At 35.9% G+C, this 21,824-nt stretch overlaps 1 protein-coding gene across 1 annotated transcript; it reads left to right on the plus strand.

Moving 5' to 3' along the window:
• The first annotated feature begins 371 nt into the window (after nucleotides 1-371).
• On the plus strand, nucleotides 372-21,463 carry LOC121413097. Its single transcript, XM_041605862.1, has 5 exons — nucleotides 372-1,088; nucleotides 1,555-1,718; nucleotides 2,003-2,268; nucleotides 3,600-5,153; nucleotides 20,781-21,463. The coding sequence occupies exons 1-5, from the start codon at nucleotides 372-374 to the stop codon at nucleotides 21,461-21,463; spliced, it is 3,384 nt and encodes a 1,127-aa protein (XP_041461796.1).
• Nucleotides 21,464-21,824: the final 361 nt, after the last annotated feature.

The following is a 21,824-nucleotide window of genomic DNA, read 5'->3' on the forward strand; positions in this document are numbered from 1 at the left end:
AGCATCAAATATCTTTTTCTCATCATGCTTTACGTTGAGTTTACTGGAATCTATCCCATGTTTTAAGGGTAAAAAAACTATTTCATTCATCATTATCAGATGATTTTCAATATTTTGAATGCCACAATGCAATGGTATATTGATCATGTAATTATTGATATCTGTGTTACATGTGGCTCCAAAAGTTGAACCCCAACTTCAGACTATTTTAAACCAGAGTTCCGAATACCGGCCACTGGGTATATATTTTAAAGATATTATACTTTGCTTTTCATGCTGATTCTTTTAATGCATTAATAATTCATAGCGTCCACTATTTATCAATGGTACGATCTCTGTTTTTTTATGCCACGCAGTCTCTTGATGTCACCATGCCTGTCTCTCTCAGTGTCTGGCGTGTCAGGATCGGCACCTTTCTGAGGAGGTTCCAGTATGATCCGAAGAAAGAAGCTGAACAATCAAAGGAAGATGACAATGCCAATAGCCAGAATCCATCTAGCAATGGCTCTTTAATCGATGAAAGGAGCAACGCTGTCAGTACATCCTGTCCACAACCTCCGTCTTCTGGTGATGTAGGGCTGAAAACCACCAAAACTGAATCTCCAAGTAACATCAGCAGTATAAAGGTTGGTGTCTGTTCGGAGACTCTGTCGACCGTGGCCATTCCTGGTTGTGATACCGTCAATGGATCTCCGTTTGACATCAGAAGCCCCGGTAATATCGCTCAACATGGATCACTGTGTGCTGATGACCGCATCCGTTGTTCGAGAGGAAAGAAACCTATCCCCGTCTATGATCCTTCTGACACCAAGGCTCCAGAGCCTTGTGACCTTGACGACTTGGACATGAGATATATAACCATTAATGGCGTATCTCCTATTAGCCTCTGCGATTCAACTCGAGTAAGTGAACCAGTCCAACTGGATGGTACATCGGAGTCATACTCACATGCACCTAGTTCTCAACATGACGGCAAGCATGACGAGAAAGAGACATCAAATTCATTACCGTCGGGGATGCATGGCCAATCTTCACCTAGTTCTGAAATGGATACATCTAGCAAAGCTAAGCACACATCGTGTATGAGGGTATGTCTGATATTCAAAAAGAAACATCTCTCTCTCTCTCTCTAGAATCATCCTTTTCTCAGTAAGAATAAGTTGGAACACACCGTTACCAGGATAACAAGAAAAATGTCTATAGACGTTTACTTCGCAAAAGCAATTTGTAGCCATTTCATCTTTACTTTACCTAGAAATTATCAATGTATATCGTATCGGAGGATGCTGATACAAAAAGCACAATATTAAAGCATGTTGATATCTGGACACTGTATTGAATTTTCCGATAAAACTAACATGAGGCAGAGCAACTTTCCGAACAAAAATCAAACAATTTTAATCATGTCATGTTTATTGACATGTTATGTATGTCCACACCGATTGAAGCAAAATAAATCTGAAAGATATCAATTTGCTAAAACTATATACAACTTGTAAAGTAATCCGTTTATCATTTAAAGGAACTTTCTGTCACATGTCCTCTTCGTTTTAGGAGATCGCAGGGTTTCATGGAACTCCAATTTCTACAGGCAGTAGATCACGTTCATCCAGTGGAGACGCAGATGAAATACAAAGGAATTTGTTCTGTTCTGGTGTGACCAACGTGCTCCTACTGAGGTCTGGTGATGTGGAGCAAAACCCTGGTCCAAACGCCAAGTAAGCAAATTGAAAATGAATCGTTTTGAAATATTTTCATGACGGTTTCAATCTTAAAGAATATTGAAAGAGTCTAACCTTATATCGGTTTCACCGGCAAGCATGGCTAGCTGTAGCATATCTCCTTTCCCATTAGTTTTCTCTGCGAACTGCCAAACTGTATTAATTATGAAATTCTTTATGATTTTAAAAAATATGACAAACTTTCAATGTTATTGAAACAACTTGAAAATATGTTTCTGATCCTCTCTATATGTTCTTTGGTGTCTTTAATTATTATTTAGCCCGGGTAGTCTAACTGAGCTCGAACTCAATCTCCTTGCTGACGGAATGGATCCATCAGACTTCAGGAAGGTTGGACTAGCTTTGGGATTCACCGAGGCTCAACTACGTCGATTTGAGAGAGATAACATTGGAAACATCATGCAAGCTACCTATAAGATGCTTTGCGAATGGCTGAAGACAGTACTACCAGATGAAGCGAGGGAGACACTATCTAACAAGTTAAAAGACACCAAACTCGTACAGCTCGCCGACAAGTTACAGAAAGGTAATTACCACCACCTATACCACTCCTGTGTAGAGAAATGATCATAATGTTAATGAGATAAAAATAATAGTTTGAACAATGATGGTTATTTATTTATTTATTTATTTATTTTGTTTTATTTATTTTATACTGCAGGGTAGGCCTGTTCAGTTCTTAAAACTGCTTTACAAAGGCGCCCTGCAGTTTAAAATACATGTCAAGATAAATATAAAATATATCATAAAAAAAAAACATTCAACGTCAAAAATACAAAATACAAACTATTTAACATCAGAAACAATTAACATCAAAAAATTTAGAGTGGGAAGTGACAAATTAAACATACAAGTACATAGCATTGTAAATCAATGGAATATTATTTCGCTCTTCATCAATTCGTATGAAAGGCTTTGCATAATTTTTTAAAAACTAACAAGGAGGTACACGTACAGGTTTGTAAATTTGAAGGAAGTGCATTAAATAATTTGGGTCCGAAATATGCGAAAGATTTTCTTTTATATTCAGTTCTAGCTTTGGGAAGCTGAAGGGGGCATCGCAAAGAAAACCGTGTCCTGTATTTCACGGGCCGTTTACATACTAAAGGTTTTAAATAATTTGGAACTAAATTGTTCATTATTTTATATACAAAAACACAAAACTGATATTTTATACGCTGATCTACTGATTGCCACTTCAGTGACTGCAACAGAGATATTTGTGATGTCTTATAATCTTTTTTCAAAAGCATCCTGGCATATTTATTTTGAAGTTTTTGTATCTTATCTAAATGTATTTTTGCACTGCTTCCCCAAGATGTACTACAGTAATCAATGTAAGGTAAAATCATAGAAAAGTACAGCTTCTTCATGATATCAAAGGACAGTAAATGCTTAATCCGCCTTATACAACCTATTGCTCGAGATATTTTACAAACGATATTAGTAATATGTTCACACCAAGTCAAGCCCGTATGAATGTTAGGCTGATAATAATTACAACAATAGGCTATTGTAGAAATAATGAAAATAATATTTCCATAATATTGGTATAATAATCGTTAGAGGTAATGATGATAATGGTGGTACTGATAATCTTAGTAATAGGTTCATTCATATCAAAAATTAGAAAAATACTAATAATTACAAGAGACTGAAGTTGCTCTTCATTCTAGGTCATAATGTGGCGAGGATATTAATTGAAAAAACAATTTAAAACCTGCATAAGATTTTTCCAAAAGCGATATAAAATATCAAATTGACACAGAACATGTACTTCAAATCCATCGAGTGAAACTCATAAAGAAAGGAAATTCATTTATAGTTGAGATATTTTATGTTCTATTGTCATCACAGGTCAGGTCGGAGATCACATACTATCACTGACAGAAGAAGAATTAAAACGGGTCATCATAGAGGTCAAGAAATATTCTGCTATTCACCACTGTCAAATTCAAGCCGATCCACTTAACAGTGAGCTTATACTTGAATTTAAACGGATTTTCACAAATCTGAAGTTGATGGAAGAAGATAAGGGAACAAAGGATATGACACCGCTTCTCTATGAAGACCTACTCAAGACCAAGGTAAACGAAGTCTTTCCTCAACGTTTGTTGGTTGAAGGTGAAGGTGGTGTAGGGAAGACAACTCTCTGTGCAAAGATCGTTTGGGACTGGATTCATGGAGCAGGTTACAAAGAATTCAGACTGGTACTTCTCGTCCTCCTTCGTGAAGTTAAGGATAAGACCATTGGAGAGATCATAATGTCTTACCTCCCAGACGACATCAAGGTTACAGCCATGCAGCTAAACAAGTATGTCTTTTCCCATCAGAAAGACGTCCTTCTTGTTCTGGACGGTTTTGACGAGTTAGCTGGCGATCTTGATAGCTGTTACCAAATCGCCCTTATCATCCTGAATCGGCTGTTCAAGTCAGGGAAAGTACTAATCACATCAAGACGATGGAGATCAGATGAGATACGGAAGATTACAGAGCTTAGAAAGCTCTATGCCTTCATTGCCGTGGAAGGTTTCTCTTATGAAAATCTTTCCTCCTACATCACCCAGTTCTTCCATCCAGACACAACTTCATCTAAAGAATTGAATCGATTCATATTGAACAACGATGTGATCAGAGAGAATATGGCCCCCTTCCCAATATACACAGCAATGCTGTGTACTATGTGGAAAGACTTCAACGGCGAACGCCGTGAGGCAATGTCCAAACTGCAAACTTTCTCTCAGCTGATCGATGAGATGGTCCTATTTTTGATTGATCATCATCTTTCCAAGCGCGATACGTCGGCAGGTGATGTTTGCAGAGAACTGGATTTGAAACGTAAGGAGATTCTGTGTCATCTGACTGATATCGGTTGTCTTGCCTTGCGGGGACTCCATGAGAGGAGACTGGTGTTCACTGAACAGGAATTCCAGCGCTGGCCGGGATCTTTGGAAACAGGTTGCAAAGTCGGAGTGCTCACTAAGCAAACCCAAACCCCTTCGAGGAGAGAGAGAAGACACCGTTCTCATTCTGCAGTCACATCTGTGCAGTTCTCTCATAAGCTCTTTCAGGAGTATCTATCAGGGAAGTATCTGGCATACCTCCACAATTCAGACAAGAGCAAATACGACAACCTGATGAAGGATATCATCGGAAAAGCAAGAGAATTCCGGGAGCTTCTGTACTTCACCTCAGCCCAGCAGAAGGAGGTCGGATTGGATATCGTATCTCGTCTAGCCAAACAACTCACTGTTGATGACTTCATTGTTGATGTAATATATGAGAGTCAAGACCAAACAGTGGCTAAAGCTGTAGCAGATCATCTATCGAGTTCATCTATGAAGACACTTGAGATCGGGTTTCCGATGCAGGCACACACGGTATCAGGACATATCTTTCTCATGAATCAACGTGTAGTGGTAAGCGAATTTGGAAATGCTAATTATATAGACATTCACCATGCATATCGAAGCTATCATATTCACAATGTAAATCACAAATTATTAATGAAATAAACGTTTAAGGGAGTATCAAAAACAAATTGATTATTTTGTTTCCCTTGAAAAAAGACCTAAACCCATTTTAGCTTTCTTGCCCCCCCCCAAAAAAAAATTATGCTATGACATGTCCTGTCATTACTGCCTTCATTTACCAATAACAATGCATTTTGAAACCAAAATTGTAGACAATGGCTAGTTTTATACACTGTTATAATGAGAAAAACCGTAGAAAATACACAGGACACAAACATTTCGGCCAATGATCATAAACATTGCCTCTTAGGCTACGTTGGTCATGTGGATAACTAGTCCAGTAAAGTTAAGGTTACACCGGAACCGAATCAGCTGCGAATCCATCCGAATATTCGGGAGGGTTCTGGACTATTCTTTTTTTTCTCTGCGAATGCGAGAAAATTCGGGATGGATTCGGAAACATTCACCGAGTAATTCAGCTCATTTTGAAATGTTCAAAACCAGCCGACTACCCTCCAAAATAATCTCGAATGGGGCCACAACAAAGTTCATTCGGGTCACATACAGGATGTATTCGGATGACATTTGGTTGGATAACGGGGGGGGGGGGGAGGGGGTATTCGTATCATAACGGGATTAAGGTCGGTCTGAGCTCGGCGCATTTGGCCATAATGGTTCCGATTCGGTTTAACTTTCGGGCTGGCATTTCGCTGTAATTGGAGCAATCAAGCTACATTCGGCTTGAAACTGGCCATCTTTCTCTTGATTCTTGCCACTATTCGGGTGGCATTCGGATTTATTCGGAATGGCCAAATTTGATTCCGGTCAATTCTTTGGGATTCTGCGCTGAATCAGGACATGTTCGGGACTCATTCGTCTCCATCCGGGGATGGCTAATTCGGCTAGAATCGGTCCGAATTCACTCGGAAGAATTCGGATTTGGTGTAACCCTGCAATTCATCAGAAAAAAATCTTGTAGAGTTATCCTCTTTCACGAGACTTTACACTTAGGGAGAAAGTGTGAAAACCCATTTCCAACTATTCGTTAGTACGTTACCATGTTGACACCTAGTATTGCAGATATAGCCCATATTTAATCCATTTTCACTAAAGCAGTTCTTATCAACAGTAGACCTTACGTGAATAATGACTATTTTGAATGAGCGACATTATGAGTAAATCATTGCTAGACTGAGAACTTACGCATGGTCTGAAATAAAACACACCATTCCGTTGAGACAAGAAGTCATGGATACTCTCAATTGAATCATGTAGATGTTGCAAAGGGCTCCAAAAAATGGAGTTTAAATTGGCTGTTGATAATTAAAATGGAAAAAGTTCATTTCATATCCACCTGGGACATAACGATTTTGGTATCTAGACCATGTTTTTAATGGTCAAATAAGACATTGGGACAAGGACAGCCAGTGATCAGTTTGTTCAAAAATCTAAGGTGGCTTCGAAAAATGGAGTCAAAAATTGTTGTTGCTACCTAAAAAAAAACCGACATAGTTGGCTCAGTATCCAGATTAGACGGGTCAATGTATGGTTGGACACGGAACAAATTGAAAACAAACGATTGTGCAACTGTTTCTGGCAGTATTTGACTTCAGGAATGACATACTAAAAGTCTACCAAAATCCGTCCAAGATGGCCGCCATTCATTGAGAAATGACATAACTCATTATCCACCCGAAAATCCTTATTCGATTCATATTCCATTGTCGAGTGGGTAAACGAATTTATTGATATAAGTCAGAGTGAATATTAGCTCTCCGGGCTACCAGGAAAATCCAAGATGGCGCCCAAAATGGCTGCCGTAGGCTAATAGATCCACAATTCATCTATTACTTGCTTAAATGGGTTTAAGTTGATCTCTATCCAATGGTTTGAATGTTGAAGTAGTACATCGGGACAAGTTAAAAGGACAGCCAGTTGTTTGGTGTTTCAAAAAATCCAAGATGGCTTCCAAATTTTGAGTTTAAAATGGCTGTCAATAAAATGGACATAGCTCATATATCCACCTGGGAGATATGATAGTCCATGGTTTCAATGGTCAAATAATATTTTGGGACAAGTTACAAGGGCAGTTAGTGGCTCGGTATGTTAAAAATCCAAGATGGCTCCCCAAAATGGAGTAAGAAAATGTTGTTAAAAAACCAACAACATAGTTTGTTCAATGTCCGGAATATGATTTTCATGCCTGAACCATGATTAAATTGGTCATATAATACATTGGCATGAGTTACAAGGATGATGGGTGATGAAGTAGGTCCAAAAGTCCACGCTGGCTTGAAAATAGTATAAATAAGCCCCTGGTATTTACAAATGGACATAGTTTTTGTAATATGGCATATGATTTTGATGTCTATAACATGGTTTTAAAAGTCAGAAAATTAGTAACATGGACAGCCAGTGGTTCAGTATGTCCAAAATCGAATATGGCTTCCAAAAAACGGAGTCTGAAATGACTGCTGTTACTTTAAAAGTGGACATAGTTTATTTAAAATCCATCAAGGAGATGTGATTTCGGTGTCAACACTGTGGTTTCATGGTTAAAATAATACGTTTGGACCGGTTACATTGATATGTAGTTTTCCTGAAAATCCAAGAGGGTTTTCAAAAACCGCAGCTAAAACGTCCCATATTGCTCAATAATGGTCAGAGTTCTACAATATATATCTGTAATTTTCTTTATAAATCACCTTTTATTCATAAAAAAGGAGTCAATTACAATAATGAGCCCAGGTTATCAGTTCTAAATGAACGCAATACAGGGCAGCATAAATTGAACACAGTATAGGTATACATAGACAAGCATAAAACAAAAGATAATTATTATTTACATATCAAACAAGTCAATTCAATTCATAAATAAATCATACTTAGAGTGATGAGAAGAAGAAGGAGGGGATATGCTATCCCGTGGTTTAACTTAAGTTGTTCTGATTTTAAGACGAGTTCATTGTATTAACATTATGCAGTTATTAATATATGAACAGATAAGGTGCGCCCGTGTACATTATTATTTGCAATAGAACACTTTTTCGCGAACTTACCCGGCGAGATGCAGGTTAAGCCCGAGTCGCTTATAAGATCGTAACACACGTCTGTTAATGTCTTAAACTGTAAACTCGTGCTATAGAGTAACTCGCTCCCTAGCTTATTGAAAATGTGTCCAGCGTGTGCGCGCACTGCCTCTACGTTACTTGGTACCATTTGGTTGTACACCAACGCACCGGATGCACGTATGGGATCCACTGCATGAACACGTACATGATTGCCTGTGATTTTCTCTAAATGATAAATATATTTTGTGATGACAAAGATGTGGGTTTTTTTAGAATGGACTACACCCCCCAAATAAAAAATTCAACCAGTTGAAATAGGCATACAGAGTGTTGAGTGTCCGTGTGTGAATATTTTACAAAGTACAATAACATAGATTTAAAAAGTAAAAGTTTGGAGGGGGAGGCAAAGACAAAACTATGTACTTAGTATGTCAAGATTTGCATTTTGGTGCAAATATACATGTCACCATGACACTACCTTCTGCGTGAAGTAGTTGGATGTTTTGTAGTAATTAAAGGTTGAGGAGAGTCTCTTTGAACTGATTTCTGATATAGGCTCTTTTTCGCGAAAGAGTATAGCATGCAAGCGCTTTGGAAAAAATTCAAATCTGAAGTTGCAAAACTCGCTTTATGGTGCTAATCACTGTTAAAATAAAAGGGCATTATTTTGAGTTACTGCAAGTGCCATCGCGACCTCAAACATTCGGACATTTCTTATAATAAAATGTGGAAATCAAACATTCCGAGAATTCTTGTAATCATGGAAAAAGGGAAAAAATGTGTACCTAGGAAACTAACTCAATATATAGGGCCTTCGACCAGAAAAGGAACCTGTTATGGACTGCATTTACTGACTTATGAATATGATAGGCCTACATATCTCGCCAATCAAATAATGCGAGCCCGAGGCTCGAGCTGAATATTTGCGATAGGCCTATTCCAATCTGAATTCTGAACATGTTAACATTCTTTGTGACCAGAAACATTAATATCTTTGTAATATTGATGCTAGCGCAAAACGCGAGAAAAAAAATATTATATTCCAAACTTAGATAACTGGACATTCTAAACATTTTTAAAACCATAAACTGGATAAGTACTACCTTATTGAATAATAATTAATGGAACGCGATGCAAGAGCCAAAAAATTTATGATTTTTAAATGTATTTACTTCTAAGAAAGTATATTTGTTAGAAAAAGACATGTTTCACTTTGAAAAAAGGGCCTTCATTTTAGAAAAAAGGATTAGTTTCCTACGGTTATTTATTCATTGCTGGGGGGGGGGCAAAGGGGTAACTTCGGGGCATGTGCCTCCTGCTCCATGTGATATAGTGATTTCTCAAAGTGGGACTTAATGATCAACATAAAACACTGAATTATCAATAAAAATATGAATTGGCCAATGTATAGATTATTTCATGGAAATAATAAATGTTACGGACAAGGAAACTTGAAAGAGGAGAAAATTATCCGATTATTTTTTGTGTGTATCTTAACGATGAAATGACAATATTTTTTGCAAATAAGATACTTTCGTTTATTAGGATTAAATTCTGGATTTCATTAGATGATAGTTCCCCAAAGTTTGCAAAGCTTTAAAGAAAAATTGAAATGCACATTGTTTTCCAAATACATAAACCTCCAGCAGTGACCGACTTGAAGAATCATTTTCTCTCTCTCTCTCTCTTTCTTCCACTCTTACATCAACTTTGTCATTTTATTCATTTTTGCACTAATTATTGGCACAATAATATAAGGCAATTTGTGTGTGTCATTTGTATTTACATCCCACACGTAACATTGTAAGTGTTCCATTATGCAGACATCAAAACAGTTCTGGGCTCATTGTGTATTTTGCTTTACGAAAAACAAATTATAGGCCTACTATTCGCATTTTAATGCACCTAGTTATTCAATACATGTACTTTTTTATTTTTTCTATACACGGTCACTTTTTAAAATTTTTATTTTAATCCAATTGTTCTTTGTTTATCATGTATGTATGTATTATTGAGAATTATAATTATTCTTTATGCATTTGTAAATGAAATTGGAAAAATGCAAATCAAATCAAAGAATGCTACCAAGAAAGACATTGTACATCTTTCCTCCTAAGTTGTGCTCACCTGTCTTACTTTTTCCCCCAATTTTTGAACTTTTGAGGGACTGGAGCCAGAATTCATTCTTTACGCCAGTGGTTTTAATCATTAATAAACTGACAATTTTTTTCATATATAGTAAACAGAGCAGGACTACACATATGTTATAAAGTTGGGCATTTATTGCCATGTCAGAAGTGAAAGTTAGCATTTGAAATAGTCGAAAAACTAATTCTTATCAAAAGGATGGCCCGGGCCGAAAATATATGTATCCCAAAAAAAAGGAAAAATTCACAAAGCAAAATGCTGAAAAGTTCATCAAAATCAGATAACAAATAAGGAAGTTATAGAATTTTAAAGTTTAGCGATATTTTGTGAAAACAGTAATGCACATTGTCATGAATATTTATTCGGCGGGCTGATGTCACATCCCCACTTCCCTTATCTTAAGTTATTTCATGAGATCATTAATGTTTCATTTTTTCATGTGTAAAATGATGTGTCTCCACTATGATGAAGTAACTTGCGGTGGTAAATAACTAATGCGTGCTCAGTTGTCAATCCAATTGTTTTAGTTCTTGGTAGAATTTTTTTGAATAAACCTTATGTCGCATAATGAAATTCAAAAGATCAAGTAGGATAGGACATCATCAGCCCACATAAAGACATGCCTAGAACTGAGCTCACCGGCAAAATGCAAATCTTTCATATTCAATAACTTGTTGTTATCTGATTTTGATCAAACTCTCAGAATTTTGCTTTTTTGAATCATACTCTTTTTGATGATATGTAAATATCTCCAGCTAGGAGTCCAGGACCATCCCTTGATAAGGGAAACTCTTTGGTAAAAATGGTTTATTTGTAAAAAAAAAAAGCAAGATCTGCAAAGATATCGTTCTCTTAATTTATTTTGATTTTTGGCCTCAGTGCATAGCATTTGTCTATAAATTAGCTAAATCACCGTCCTGTTAAAATAAAATTTTAAATGTTTCTCATTCTTCTCATGCTCATCTTTTCTCATATTCGTCACATCTTTTCATCTCCACAATACTTTTACTTGCCTTATACCAGTGCTGGTGCTCACACACATACATTCATACCTTCATATATTCTGTACTCTTATGGGTTGTTGCAAGAAACTTGTTTTTCTTTTATTGTGTTTGTATTTTATTGATTTAATCACGGTTAAAAAGCCTTCTTTCAGCTAGAAGCTGCTTTTCATCCCGGCCTATTTGATCGCAAGTCAATTTCAGGTCCCAAATCAATTGAAATTCATGTATTTCATTGAAAATTTGCAACTAACTGATGGTCTAGCTGCTTCTTGCATCAACAAGTATAAATTGATTTGCTTCAGTTTAAATTGATCTATTGTAAATTTTCGTCATAAATTTGGAATTGATCGCAAACACTTTCTTGCAACACCCCAACATTAATTTTAAGGCATCTATGAATTTAACATACATCAAGTAGCTGAAGCATCACCAAGCTTAAACATTATAAAATGAATGAATGAAAGTCATTATGATAAGCTTAAGATACAGTAGATAAAGCACTCAAGAAACACATGTGCATATAAAGTGCTGATGTAACTTTATTGAAAAAAATAACCAAATATACTGAGAAATTGAGTGGTCAATATACTTCATAAAACTCTTAGATTAATAAAGACAAAAGTCATGTTATCTGTGTGGGTAACAAATACTCTACTCCACAAAACTATTCAACTAATGGTTGAAATTAAACTCCATATCTCATACAATAAGGAAGACCAAACAATTTAGATTAGAAGACCACACCCCGCGGTGTACAAGACATTTTACTTGAGGTGGAGTGGGCCTGTTTATAGTTTCTATAAAATATATGTACATAAAAGAAAGAGCAATCAAAAGAAACAAATGTACTAGCAAAATTATGCTATAACTTGTTAAGGAAAACAAAACGGCAAAATGAAGAGAAGTATAAAGCAAATGAATACTCCGTGAAAATCCTGAAAACAAAACTAGACAAAAGCATTATATATACAACATAAAATTCTCACAATATGAAAAAAAAAATCATATAACTGACTTATATTAATATGGCAAGTCAACCATACATTGTTGTTTGTGGGTGGGGGTGAGAGGCAAAGCCAAATCCTCGACCACTAAGCCAGAACCCAATCCTGATACATTCAGAAACGTGAAATTGATGATTGCACAAACATGAATATCCAAAACATTATGGTGTGTCCCACAAAAACAAAACCGAGATTTAGCGATCATTTATCATAACTTAATCATAAATGAAATAGACAAATGACCTACCAATTTAAAGCTTAGAATCTCCTCTTTCATCTGATATTACTTAGATTATTTCTCATTCACGCATGAGTGAGCAAATACAATTTGAAGAAAGGATATCAAAAACTCATTTGGCGGGGGGGGGGGGGTATCTGGGTTTCAAAAAGAAAACCACTTTTCTGAAAATTTCAATATCTCCTGTTTAATTTGATACCTAAATTACAGAAAATGGTCAAGAAATAACAAAGTTCTGGTCATTTGAAATAAGGCTTGAATTTCAGTAATTTCATAAAATGAAGAGGTTCTCCAGGCTGGCTTTCAAACTCACTCGACACTCTGTTTTGTTGACGATCAGCCATGCATTAAATCTTTTGTTCACCATGCGAAAGCTTCTGTGGGAAACCGGTGAAAACACGTTTATCTCATGAAATTATGGAAATACAAGCCTTATTTCAAATGACCAAAACCTTTTTTATTTCTTGACCATTTTCTGTAATTTAGGTATCAAATTATAGAGCAGATATTGAACTTTTCATAAATGTGGTTTTCTTTTTGAAACCCAGATACCCCCACCAAATGAGTTTTTGGTATCCTTTCTTCAAATTGTTTTTGCTCACTCATGCGTGAATAAGAAATAACCTAAGTAATATCAGATGAAAGAGGAGATTCTAAGCTTTAAATTGGTAGGTCATTTGTCTATTCTATTTATGATTAAGTTATGATAAATGATCGCTAAATCTCGGTTTCGTTTATTCTGGGACGCACTGTATAATGCTTTTGTCTAGTTTTGTTGTCAGGATTTTCACGGAGTATTCATTTGCTTTATACTTCGCTTCATTTTGCTGTTTTGTTTTCCTTAACAAGTTATAGCATAATTTTGCTAGTACATTTGTTTCTTTTGATTGCTCTTTCTTTTATGTACATATATTTTATAGAAACTATAAACAGGCCCACTCCACCTCAAGTAAAATGTCTTGTACACCGCGGGGTGTGGTCTTCTAATCTAAATTGTTTGGTCTTCCTTATTGTATGAGATAGATGGAGTTTAATTTAAACCATTAGTTGAATAGTTTTGTGAAGTAGAGTATTTGTTACCCATACAGATAACATGACTTTTGTCTTTATTAATCTAAGAGTTTTATGAAGTATATTGACCACTCAATTTCTCAGTATATTTGGTTATTTTTTTCAATAAAGTTACATCAGCACTTTATATGCACATGTGTTTCTTGAGTGCTTTATCTACTGTATCTTAAGCTTATTATAATGACTTTCATTCATTCATTTTATAATGTTTAAGCTTGGTGATGCTTCAGCTACTTGATGTATGTTAAATTCATAGATGCCTTAAAATTAATGTTGGGGTGTTGCAAGAAAGTGTTTGCGATCAATTCCAAATTTATGACGAAAATTTACAAGTAATAGATCAATTTAAACTAAAGCAAATCAATTTATACTTGTTGATGCAAGAAGCAGCTAGACCATCGGTCAGTTGCAAATTTGCAATAAAATGCATGAATTTCAATTGATTTGGGGACCTGAAATTGACTTGCAATCAAATACGGCCATGCTGAAAAGCAGCTTCTAGCTGAAAGCAGGCTTGTAAACCGTGATTAAATAAATAAATACAAATACAAAAAAGCAAGTTTCTTGCAACAACCCATAAGAGTACAGAATATATGGATGTATGTGTGTGAGCACCAGCACTTGTATGAGGCAAGTAAAAGTATTGTGGAAATGAAAAGATGTGACGAATATGAGAAAAGATGAGCATAAGAAGAATGAGAAACATTTAAAATCTAATTTTAACAGGACGGTGATTTAGCTAATTTATAGAGAATTGCTATGCACTAAGGTCAAAAGTTAAAAGAAATTAAGAGAACGATATCTTTGCAGATCTTGCTTTTTTTTTACAAATAAACCATTTTTACCAAAGAGTGTCCATTATTAGTCAGGCAGCATATGTCATGATTTACCGGCTACTTCGACAAATTGGCTAAGTCTGATTTTTCACTTTTATGTGATTGGTGACATGACAAGGAACAACTTTCAACTTGGTGACAAATTTCTAATGGTCATCTTGACCATGTGAGGGATCAAAATGTGGTCAATAGGGGTCAATTATTCGAATTGCCCCGATTGTGTCGGGTTATACATCGAATTGTTTGTCTAGTTATACTGAACAAAAAAGTGTACACAATCATATACTCTTGATCTCCGTTAAAAAGTTATGACCGGAAATAGCAAAAAGTCAACGAACTTTCGTTACATTGTGTATATATATATATATATATATATGGCAAATTACACTGAAGGTGTTAAGAAAGCTATTTTCGGGGTTTTTTTGTGCATGTTTGACTTTCTTATTTTCGATTTTAATAAGTTCACCTTCAGAGGTCCTTATCCAGAAGATATTAGGGTCAAGACAAGGTCAGGGAAAGGTCAAAAGGTCGACATGTAGCTAAAATACACTAAAAGCGACTAGAATCCTAGAAGTCTAATTTTTCGTGGGTTCTTTATTTTGAGAAGTCTGTATCTAAGACATTAAATATATTAAGGGGCTTATTTAGGAACAAAATAGATTAACAGAGATAGACGTCGAATGCATTTAGTGTGGTATCATGGTATTGCAGGAATACCTTGAAACAACTTGACAAACCCTTATGCCCTTAAAATCTTATCATCTTCATGATGTAATAAGTGCAACCAGCTCTTTCCGAGTTTCTCTTTTTTTAAGGAATTAAATTTAAGTTCAATTCATTTTCAATTTACTAGTCTTTGATATGTAAAGAAACATTCCTTCATTGATTTGTCAGAATATTTCAATCAACAGAAAATATTATATTGTAGTAGGGTATAACGGAGTAAATATCGATTGACCAGTACTCCCAGCTCCTAAGAAAGATGCATAACATTTCATTTGGATTAACTTAAGAATACGATTATGAGGTTTGGATTGAGGATGATAATAGGCTCCAATTGCTCCTTAATTAATTCAAATGTGTGACGGTTATATTATTTCTGACAAAGAGGCAACATCATGCAGGCATGCGTATTGTAGTCATGTATGTCAATTATGCTGATGTGATATATTCTGACCATTTCGATCTCTGGAGTCAAGAAGGACTACACATTTCTGGTGCTGTGCTGTTCTGAGCCAATCATCGGGGTGGTTTTTGCATAATTGTAAAAAGAAATTTATAGATTTCGTGCATACTTTTGGTCAATTATTATGTATCTTTCAGTAAATTTTTCACAATTTCTGGGGGCAGCTGCCACCCCCACCCGCTCCGGCATGGCCGTGGTTTACTTCAATGACATTTGTGATTATTCTTTCTGGCAACATCCAGGTAGTTCACCAAGTAGGAAAAAACACGACAAAAGAACAATCAGCATCTATGCATATCACTATCGTGAGAACAGGTATTAAGTTTAGATTCACGTTGTATGCTCTGGAAAAAACTTGATAAAATAGAAGGCCTAAAGCCGTGTTAATGACAGTACAATCAGAAATATTGTGCAGTCTTTTTTGGCTCCAGAAATCGAGTAATGGTCAGAATACATCACATCAGCATAATGGACATGACTAACGACTACAATGAGCATGCCTGCAAAATGTTGCCTCTTTGTTAGAAATAATATAACCGTCACTCGTTCCAATTAATCAAGGAACAATTGGAGCCCAACTTATCATATCATCCTAATCCTAACCTCATTATCTTATTCGTAAGTTAAGTTGAATAAGATGTTAGGCATCTTTCTTTGGAGTTGGGAGCACTGATCAGTCGATGTGTTTATTAGCAAATTATTACACATATACCCCAGGACATTACAATATTTTCTGTTGATTAAAATATTCTGTACAAAGAAAATGGATGAAATGTTTTTTTTACATATCAAAGACCGGTAAATTGGAAATGAAAATAACTTGAATTGAATTCCTAAATAAATAAACTCGGAAAGAGCTGCATGGTTGCACTTATCATGAAGATGATACGATTTTCATAGGTTTTGTCAAGTCGTTTCAAGGTATTCCTGCAATAAACCATAATACCACACTAAACTATTCGACGTATATCACTGTTTATCTATTTTGTTCCTAAATGAGCACATTTAACCCCCTTTTATCTAATGGATGGTGTCTTCTTAGAGACGTTTCAAAATGAAGAACCTACTTCTAAGATTCAAACCGCTTTTAGTGTATTTTGGATACCAATGAAAGTTTGTTGACCTTTTGACCTTTCCCTGACCTTGTCTTGACCCTTAATATCTTCTGGATAATGACCTCTGAAGATGAACTTATTAAAATAAAAAATAAAAAAGTACACACATGCAAAAAAGAAAAAAAAAACACGAAAACATTAGCTTTTTATCACCTTGTAAACGAAAGTTTGTTGACCTTTTGACATTTCCGGTCATAACTTTTTAATGGGAGGTCAAGAGTATAAGGTTGTGTACACTTTTTGTTCAGTATAACCAGACAAACAATTTGATGTATGACTCAATACAACCGGGGCAATTCCAAAAATTGACCCCATTTTGACCCCTCACATGGTCAAGATGACCATTAGAAATTTGTCACCAAGTTGAAAGTTGTTCCTTGTGATGTCACCAATCACATAAAAGTGAAAAATCAGACTTAGCCAATTTTTCGAAGTAGATGACATATGCTGCCTGACTATATCAAGGGATGGTCCTTGACTCCTAGCTGGAGATATTTACATATCATCAAAAAGAGTATAATTCAAAAAAGCAAAATGCTGATAGTTTGATCAAAATCGAATAACAACGAAGTTATTGAATATGGAAGATTTGCATTTTGCCGGTGAGCTCAGTTCTAGGCATGTATTAATGTGGGCTGATGATGTCCTATCCCACTTGATCTTTTGTATTTCATTATATGAAATAAGGTTTATTAAAAAAATTTCTACCAAGAACTAAAACAATTGGATTGACGACCGAGCATGCATGAGTTATTTACCATGTTTACCGCCGCACGTTACTTCATCATAATGGAGACACATCATTTTACACATGTATGAATAATGAAACATTTATGATTTCATGACATAACATAAGAAAAGGGGCGTAGGGATGTGACATCAGCCCGCCAAATGAATATTCATGGCGATGTGCATATAACTGTGTTCTCAAAATATCGCTGACCTTTAAAATTCTATAACATCATTATTTGTTATCCGATTTTGATGAAATTTTCAGCATTTTGCTCAGTAAATTTTTACTCTTTTTTTGAGATACATATATTTTCGGCCTGGGCCATCCTTTTGATAAGAATTTGTTTTTTCGACTATTTCAAATGCTAACTTTTACTTCTGACATGTCAATAAATGCCCAACTTTCATATGTGTAATCCTGCTCTGTTTTCTATTTATGAAAAAATGGTCATTTTTTTAATGATTAAATCCACTTGCGTAAAGAAGGGGTTCTGGCTCCAGTCCCTCAAAAGTTCAAAAATTGGGGAAAAAAGTAAGACAGGTGAACACAACTTAGGAGGAAAGATGTACAATCCCTTTCTTGGTATCATTCTTTGATTTCCATTTTCCATTTCCATTTTACAAATGCATAGTAATAATTAGAGAATAATTATAATTCTCAATAATACATACATACATAAATGATAAACAAAGAACAATTGGATATTAAAATAAAAATTTTAAAAAGTGACCGTGTATAGAAAAAAATAACAAAGTACATGTATTGAATAACTAGGTGCATTAAAATGCGAATAGTAGGCCTATAATTTGTTTTTCGTAAAGCAAAATACATAATGAGCCAAGGACTGTTTTGATGACTGCATAATGGAACACTTACAATGTTACGTGTGGGATATGTAAATACAAATGACACGTACATATTGCCTTATATTATTGTGCCAATAATTATAGTGCAAAAATGAATAAATTGACAAAGCTGATGCAAGAGTGAAAGAAAGAGAGAGAGAGAGAGAGAGAAAATGATTTTTTCAAGTCAGTCACTGTTGGAGGTTTATGTATTTGGAAAACAATGTGCATTTCAATTTTTCTTTAAAGCTTTGCAAACTTTGGGGAACTTTAAGCTATCATCTAATGAAATCCAGAATTTAATCCAAATAAACGAAAATATCTTATTTGCAAGAAAATATTGTCATTTCATCGTTAAGATACACACAAAAAATAATCGGATAATATTCTCCTCTTTAATGCTCCCTTGTCCGTATCATTTATTATTTCAATAAAATAATCTATACATTGGCCAATTCATATTTTTATTGATAATTCAGTGTTTTATGTTGATCATTAAGTCCCACTTTGAGAAATCACTATATCACATGGAGCAGGAGGCACATGCCCCAAAGTTTCCCCTTTCCCCCCCCCCCTCCTCCAGCAATGAATAAATAACCGTAGGAAACTAATCCTTTTTTTCTAAAATGAAGGCCCTTTTTTCAAAGTGAAACATGTCTTTTTCTAACAAATATACTTTCTTAGAAGTAAATACATTTTAAAATCACAAACTTTTTGGCTCGTGCTTCGCGTTTCATTAATTATTATTCAGTAAGGTATTACTTATCCTGTTTATGGTTTTCAAAATGTTTAGAACGTCCAGTTATCTAAGTTTGGAATATAAATTTTTTTCTCGCGTTTTGCGCTAGCATCAATATTACAAAGATATTAATGTTTCTGGTGACAAAGAATGTTCACATGTTCAGAATTCAGATCGGAATAGGCCTATCGCAAATATTCAGCTCGAGCCTCGGGCTCGCATTATTTGATTGGCGAGATATGTAGGCCTATCATATTCAAAAGTCAGTAAATGCAGTCCATATCAGGTTCTTTTTCTGGTCGAAGGCCCTATTGAGTCCTAGGTACACATCTTTTTCCATGATTACAAAAATTATCGGAATGTTTGATTCCACATTTTATCATAAGAAATGTCCGAATGTTTAAGGTCGCGATGGCACTTGCAGTAACTCAAAACAATGCCCTTTTATTTTAACAGTGATTAGCACCATAAAGCGAGTTTTGCAACTTCAGATTTGCATTTTTTCCAAAGCGCTTGCATGCTTTATCTTTCGCAAAAAAGAGCCTGTATCCGAAATCAGTTCAGAGAGACTCTCCTCAACCTTTAACTACTACAAAACATCAAACTACTTCACGCAGAAGGTAGTGTCATGGTGACATTTATATTTGCACCAAAATGCAAATTATGACTTTTGTCTTTGCCTCCCCCTCCAAACTTTTACTTTTTAAATCTATGTTATTCTACTTTGTAAAATATTCACGCACAGACACTCTAAACACTCTGTATGCCTATTTCAACTGGTTATTTTTTTATTTGGGGGGGGGGGGTGCAGTCCATTCTAAAAAAACCAACATCTTTATCATCACAAAATATATTAATCATTTAGAGAAAATCACAGGCAATCATGTACGTGTTCATGGAGTGGATCCCATACGTGCATCCGGTGCGTTGGTGTACAAACAAATGGTACCAAGTAACACAGAGGTAGTGCGCGCACACGCTGGACACATTTTCAATAAGCTAGGGAGCGAGTTGCTCTATAGCAGGAGTTTACAGTTTAAGACCTTAACACACGTCCGATCCGGGACGCTTCTTCAGCTCTTCTGAACTGGCGGGAAATTGTCGTTGCCGATTGGCGCCGAAGCAACGTCGACGTTATTGTCTTGGAGACGTCGAAGTGTTTTTCGGACTACAGGCTTGTAAATCCGAGAGAGGTTATGTCGTAATCCTCCAATCAAATTTCTATCGTAATTTGACTTTTGCTGGATGAATCAAAACATACATCAGTTAATTTACTCATTGTTAGGATAACATCTTTGTATTTCTTTGAACCAACGTGGTGTAGAATTGCCTTAATTTGCTGTTTATTGTCTCTGTTAACCACCCCTTTTAAATTTTAACTCGAGCGCGACGGACACAGACACAGACAAAAACTGCCAAACATTTTCAACTATTTGCAACATTTTGTGATATTCTTGCATCATATTCTCGTGAACGCCGGTAATATTCATTATCTTGGTAAGCTACATCTGGTGTTTTGAACCTCCAAGTAGCGTAATTCTACAAGAAATGTCGAATAAAACCGCCACCAAGAAGAGCAGAAGAAGAGAACTTACGAAGACGATAACATAGCCGGTGACTCTGGTGAAGAAAATAGCGACGATGGTGGACATGATAACACAATTTCAGCTGGTCACTCAACTGTAGCGGATGAATCCAGGGGCCAGCTCCTTGATAGCACACTGAAGAAAGCTATTGAAAAACAGATTGCCCATTCACTACGTTCATCGAGCCTGATCAAACGCCTAGCAGATGATGTATATGACGTTATAGCTGCAAAGTTGGAAGAACAAGTTGTGGATAAGGTGTACAAAGCTGTCAACCTGGACTTGAAGAAGTACATGGATGAAGTCGAAACTATGGAAAAGAAAATGTCTGAAATGAAGAAGGAAACGAAAATGCTTCAAGACGAGAATGAAGAGGCAGAGCAATACAGCAGAAGAAACTGTCTACGACTTTATGGCATTCCTGAAGGACCAGAAGAAAAGACTGACGAGCTCATCCTGGATGTTTTTAACAGCAAACTTGGTCTTACAGTTCCACCAGATGCGATTGATCGCAGTCATCGCATCTTTCCACGTCCGAGGCAAGGTGATGAACAGAGACACGAATCGTCATCATACGCAGCTGCTTCAAGGAGGAATCAGCCGAGACCGATAATAGTGAAGTTAGCAGGTACAACATCCGGAATGACGTCTACAAGGCGAGAACGAAATTGAAAAATGCCAACCTACCGAAAATATGGCTAAAGGAGGATCTCACAGCCAGGCGAGCCAACCTCTTTTGGGAACTTGTCAGTAGCAAGAAGTCTAAGTCTTGTTGGAGCCAAGATGGAATTATCTTTGCTATCAGATCAAGGGATTCAAAGAAAATCAGGATCAGATGAAGACTCGACTTTGAGAACTTGTAAGAAAACTCAGTTTACACGTTTTTATATATTATATATTTATTGCCTATTTTTCTTTTATGTCTTTTATTAATTCTGCAAACTTTCCTACCTGGTGCAGCCACCAGGAATATGAAGTATCCATGTCTAACCTGTTCGAAAGAAGTTATATCGAATAAAAATGCTTTATTGTG

This window comes from Lytechinus variegatus, chromosome 4, assembly GCF_018143015.1.
Source record: "Lytechinus variegatus isolate NC3 chromosome 4, Lvar_3.0, whole genome shotgun sequence".
Lineage (NCBI taxonomy): Eukaryota > Metazoa > Echinodermata > Echinoidea > Temnopleuroida > Toxopneustidae > Lytechinus > Lytechinus variegatus.

Excerpts from the sequence above, each read along its gene's own strand:
- LOC121413097 (XM_041605862.1), top strand. The coding sequence starts at position 372 with ATGCCTGTCTCTCTCAGTGTCTGGCGTGTCAGGATCGGCACCTTTCTG. Across the intron at positions 1,089-1,554 it reads AGCACACATCGTGTATGAGG|GAGATCGCAGGGTTTCATGG; the intron begins GTATGTCTGATA and ends TCTTCGTTTTAG. Across the intron at positions 5,154-20,780 it reads TATCTTTCTCATGAATCAAC|AGCAGAAGAAGAGAACTTAC; the intron begins GTGTAGTGGTAA and ends GCCACCAAGAAG.